The sequence below is a fragment of the Solanum verrucosum genome, unplaced genomic scaffold (genome assembly GCF_900185275.1).
Source record: "Solanum verrucosum unplaced genomic scaffold, falcon-dt-bn FXZP01000238.1, whole genome shotgun sequence".
Classification (NCBI taxonomy): Eukaryota; Viridiplantae; Streptophyta; class Magnoliopsida; order Solanales; family Solanaceae; genus Solanum; species Solanum verrucosum.
This window is the reverse complement of record NW_026020630.1, coordinates 312005-317446: the sequence shown is the minus strand read 5'-3', so window position 1 is coordinate 317446 and position 5442 is coordinate 312005. Positions and strand designations below refer to the sequence as shown.

The 5442-nt window shown below is 39.0% G+C and overlaps 1 protein-coding gene across 1 annotated transcript; it reads left to right on the top strand.

Moving 5' to 3' along the window:
* Window positions 1-480: 480 nt before the first annotated feature.
* LOC125811846 (uncharacterized) lies at window positions 481-1578 on the top strand. The gene is made up of 2 exons (XM_049491396.1): window positions 481-763; window positions 1205-1578. The coding sequence occupies exons 1-2, from the start codon at window positions 481-483 to the stop codon at window positions 1576-1578; spliced, it is 657 nt and encodes a 218-aa protein (XP_049347353.1).
* Window positions 1579-5442: the final 3864 nt, after the last annotated feature.

Below are 5442 nucleotides of genomic sequence, written 5' to 3'. Positions count from 1 at the left end.
TTTAAACTCTTAATCTCTATTATCTTGTTTATGCATGCTAAATGACTTATGTAGGGCCTCTCAGGATCGTATACGCCATGCCACGTCTAGGGGTATTTTGGGTTGTGAAAAGCTTAGTATTCAGAGCACAAGGTTTAGAAAGGTCCTAGGGTATATCATAAACCACGTCGAGTGGAATCTTGTTCATAAGTATGAAGCGCGCCACATTTATGAATAAGAAGCTATAAGATGATTAGGAAACTTCATTTTTTTCATTACTCTAAGTCGTGCAATAGAGTGTAACTCTATATGTCCTTTCTCCTAATCCCGATCCAATGATTTTTAGGAAATGGCCTCTTGGAGATCATAAGTTAGGAGGAACATGAATGAGAATGTGGAATAAGAAGCCCCTCCTGAAGCTCCTCAAGTTTCGATCGACCCTTCGGCCGAGTAAGTGACTTTTGTGGAGTTTATGACTGCTTTTCAAGTGTTGCTTCCATCATGACGACTCAAGACATGACAACTCAAGCCAATAGGGAGGTTGTGGTCCCCTTGAACCCATATGTGGGTACAACGACAACTAGGATAAGAGACTTCACTAGAATGAATCCCTCAAAATTTCACGATTTTATGGTTGAGAAAGATCCTCAAGAATTCATTGATGAAGTGTATAAAATGTTGATGATCATGGGAGTGATGCCGGTGGAAAAGGCGGAATTGGCCGCTTACCAACTTAAGGGTGTTTGCTCAAGTTTTGTCCCACCAATGGAAGGGAGGGAGGGCGGTTGATGTGGGTCCTCTCGATTGGGAAAAATTTATGGTTGCTTTCCTTGATAGGCTCTTTCTCTTTGAGATGAGGGAGACAAATGTACTTAAATTCATCAACCTTCATCAAGGAAACATGCGTGTGAAATAATATGCTTTGAAGTTCACACAATTGTCTAGGTATGCTCCTACTATGGTTGCCGATCCTAGGGCAAGGATGAGTAAGTTTATATTGGGTGTGTCTGAGATGATGGTTAAGGAATGTCGTACCGCCATGCTTATCAATGAAATGGACATTTATTGTCTTATGGTTCATGCTCAACAATTATAAAAGGAGAAAACTTAAGGAAATATCTAGGGCGGGGGGTGAAGAAGACAAGGACCAGTGATGGCCACTTTTCACATTCAAGGTCCGATGTACATGGTCGTTCTAAGTTCCGACAAAAGTTTTTCTATCAAGGTTTCTCTAATGCTCCTCCTAAGTTTAACAAAGATTGGGTGTCTAACCCTAAGCCACAAGGAGGAAACGGTAGTGAATCTTCATTTCCTACTTGTGCTAAGTGTGGAAAGAAGCATGATGGTAGATGTCTAGCCGGTTCTAATGCATGCTTTGGTTGTGGTAAGATGGGTCACAATATAAGGGATTGTCCCTCAGTTTCTAAGAATGAAGAAGATAATCATCGGCTGGCTCAACCTAATCCTTCATCCGGTTCTAGTGGGAGTCAAAAGCAAAACGGATTCTATGCACTTCAGACTCGTTGTAAGCAAGAGGGTTCTCTCGATGTGGTTATTGGTACATTGAAAGTCTTCATCTTGATTTTATTGTTTGCTTAATCCCGATACTACCTTGTCTTTTGTGATGCCATATGTGGCTAGGAGGTTGATATTCTTACAGATGTGTTGATTGATCCCTTTTCTATCTCTACTCCTATCAGTGAGTCTAATGTGTCTAAGAGAGTTTATAGAAATTGTCATGTCTCCTTACCCCCATAGAGTCACTAATGTTGATCTTGTAGATCTTGATATGTTAGAGTTTGATGTCATTCTTGGTATGGATTGGTTGCATTCTTGTTATGTTTCTATTGATTGTTAAACCCGAGTGGTCAAGTTTCAGTTTTCAAATGAGCCTATCTTAGAGTGGAAAGGAGGAAGTTCTATGCCTAAGGGTCAATTTGTTTCTTGTCTTAAAGTTAGAAAGATGATTTCTAAGGGTTGCTTATACTATCTAGTTAGGGTGAGGGATATGGACTCCGAAACTCCTACTCTTAAGTCGGTCCCCATTGTAAATGAGTTTTTGAAAGTGTTTCCTGATGATCTACCTGATATTCCTCCCGATAGGGAAATAGACTTCAATATTGACATTCTCCTAGATACACAAAATCTCTATTCCTCCTTATCGAATGGCTCATGCGGAACTTAAGAAAATTAAAAGAACAATTGAAAGATTTTGTTGGATAAGGGTTTCATTCGACCAAGTATCTCTCCATGGGGTGCTCCAGTTTTATTTGTTCGAAAGAAAGATGGTTCACTTTGTATATGTATTGACTACCATCAGTTGAACAAGGTTACCATTACAAACAACTATCCTCTTCCAAGGATAGATGATTTGTTTGATCAACTGCAAGGATCAAGTTACTTCTCTAAGATTGAAACTCCGGTAGGGTTATCACCAATTGAAGGTAAATGAAGATGATATTTCGAAAATGGCTTTTCGAACTCGGTATGATCATTTTGAAGTTTTTGGTGATGTCCTTGGCTTGACTAATGCCTCAGCTACATTTATGGATTTGATGAACATGGTGTTTAGACAATACCTAGATATGTTAGTGATTATATTTACCGATGGCATCTTGATCTACTCAAGAAGTGGAAATGAGCATACTGATCATTTGAAGATTGTGTTGCAAGTGCTCAAGGACCAATAGCTCTTTTGAAAGTTTAGTAAATGTGAGTTTTGGTTAAGGTCCATGGCTTTTCTTGGGCAGATTATTTCCGTAAAGGGCATTGAGGTAGTACCTAAGAAGAAATATACGGTAAAGAGTTGGCCTAGACCTCCATCCCCTTCGCATATTAGAAGTTTCTTGGGTTTAGCTGGTTACTATAGAAGGTTTGTAGAAGGGTTTTCGTCGATTGGCCTCTCCATTGACGACATTTACCCAAAAGAAAGAAAAAATTCTTATGGTCGAGAGCCCTGTGAAAAGAGTTTTCAAGAATTAAAAGATAGACTTACTTCCGCTCCAGTGTTGACTTTACTGGCTGGAACTGATGATTTTGTTGTTTATTGTGATACTTCAAGAATTGGGTTAAGATGTGTCCTTATGCAGAATAGAAAAGTCATTGTCTATGCCTCAAGGTAACTTAAGGTGCATGAAAGAACTATCCTATCCATGATTTGGAACTAGCAGCAGTTGTGTTTGCTTTGAAAATTTGGAGGCATTAATTATATGGTGTTCATGTCGATGTCTTTACCGACCACAAAAGTTTGCAATATTTCTTTAACCAGAAAGATCTAAATCTTCTCCAAAGAAGGTGGCTTGAGTTACTAAAGGATTATGATATAAGTGTTCTCTGTCACCCCGATAAAGGAAATATGGTTGCAAATGCTCTTTGTCGGTTGACAGTGGTTAATCTTCTCTCATATAGAGGATAATAAGAAGGAGTTGGATACATATGTTCATAGATTGGCCCAAATGGGTGTTCGGTTGGTTGACTCTAGTAAATGTGGTGTTATGGTCCATAATGGTTCAAAATCATCCTTTGTGTTAGAAGTTAAAGCAAATTAAATTCTTGTTCCGACTTTGGTGGAATTGAAGGAAGCGGTGCTTACAAAGTAGGCTTTCTCCCAAGGGATTGATGATGTGCTGCACTATTATGGTCGTTTGTGTGTTCCCAATGTAGATGATTTGAGAGAGCAGAACTTATCGAAAGCCCATAGTTCTCGATATTCCATTATCACAGAAGCCTCCAAGATGTACCATGACTTGTAGGAGATCTATTGGTGGAATGAAGTGAAAAAGGATATTGCGAAATTTGTGGCTAAGTGCCCTAATTGTCAACAAGTGAAAGTGGAACATTAGAAGCTGGGAGGTTTGTCTCAAGATATCGGTATTCCTACTTGGAAGTGGGAAGATTTGAATATAAATCATTGTTGGGTTACCTTGCACCCGACGGCAACATGACTCGATTTGGGTTATAGTGGATCGAATGACGAAATCGGCTCATTTCATTTCTGTCAATGTTTCTTATGTGGTAGAGGATTATGCTAAGTTGTATTTGAGGGAAATAGTTAGGTTGCACGGAGTGTCCTTATCCATTATCTCTGATCGTGGAACACAATTCACTTCTGATTTTGGAAGTCTTTCCAAAAAAGGCTTGGTACTCATGTTAAGCTTATTGCGACCTTTCATTCGTAAGCCGATGTGTGATGAGTCTAAGATTTTGACTCATTTAGGGCTTTATTTTGATAGTTTAAGTGTCCTCAAATGCCTAATCTATGCTCTAAACTAATGTTAAAGTGTTGATTTGCAGCTATGAAGATTAAGGAGCAATGCAAGGACCCTAATTGGCAAAAAATAGCTAACAAGCTGAAGAAGTGAACAAAAGCGATCCTGGTGATCGCCAAGACCATTTAGCGGTTCATCGAGTGGTTCGTCACTCTACCCAAAGTTCTAGCATGCCAGCCCTGGGGATGAGAGAAATTAGGTGAGGCATAAACTCTATTGGCGAAGGAAGGTTAGACCGTCGAAAGTTACAAAATGAGCAGTGAAGATACAAGAAAATCGGCGATCCAAAAGAACAAATGGCGTATCGCGGAATCCGTTGGCGATCCCGATATAGACAGGTTAAAGTTACAATCCCCTTTTAGATGAAAACACGAACCAAGAAGGTGATGGACATGGGCGATTGGCGAGTCACCAACCGATCCACGAAGTTCGACTTTCCTCGCCGATTGGCCCTAAAAGGTCAAATTTTGGATCAGTATAAATTGATATTTTGAAGAGAGAGAAAGGATCAAAACATTGAGAAACACCTACCCATAACGAAAAATACTGTTCTTGTTGAGTTTTTGAAACTTTCAAGTAAATTTCAAATTGGGTTTTGTAATTAAAGCTCCATTGAATCATTTTAAGAGCTGGAAAATCAATACCTATCCATGGAAAATGCAATAGGTATAGAATTCTTACTCTTCATGATGAGTAGCTAAAACACCCATACTTGGGGGTGTGACTATGTGACTAATTGTCTGATCTGATGAGCGTTAGGGAATATTAATCGTAATGTTATTTTGAAGTGGGTTTGATTTATAGCTGTTGCTTAATTGATATATTGGAATGTGTATTTCGATATTGTTAGTGTTATATGCTTGCTTGAGAGAGAGGTGTAAAGCTAAGGTTATAAATTAGCATTTGTAGTCTTTGGGTTGTTGTGGGTTAAGATCGAGAGCTCAATGCTACCTATCTAGCTTGAGAGAGTAGGTGAAGTGAGGTTTTGGGTTGTTTATTGTAAGAAACTTGTTGAGGCTCGAGAGAATTCACTTAAAGCGTAATAGTTGTTCGAGAGAAAGCTATTGCATATAAGGTCCAGCTTACCCGCTACAATTTAGAAATTGTTAGTAATTACCGAGCACCCATTTAGTGAAATTGGTAGTTAGTCTGTCATACCCCTGAGTATCTCTTAATTACTTGTTTCTCCTTTGTT

Bases quoted from the DNA above. Each gene is read 5' to 3' on its own strand.
- LOC125811846 (XM_049491396.1), top strand. From the start codon at position 481: ATGACGACTCAAGACATGACAACTCAAGCCAATAGGGAGGTTGTGGTC. The intron at 764-1,204 runs GTTGATGTGGGT...TTTTCTATCAAG, and splicing joins AATGGAAGGGAGGGAGGGCG to GTTTCTCTAATGCTCCTCCT.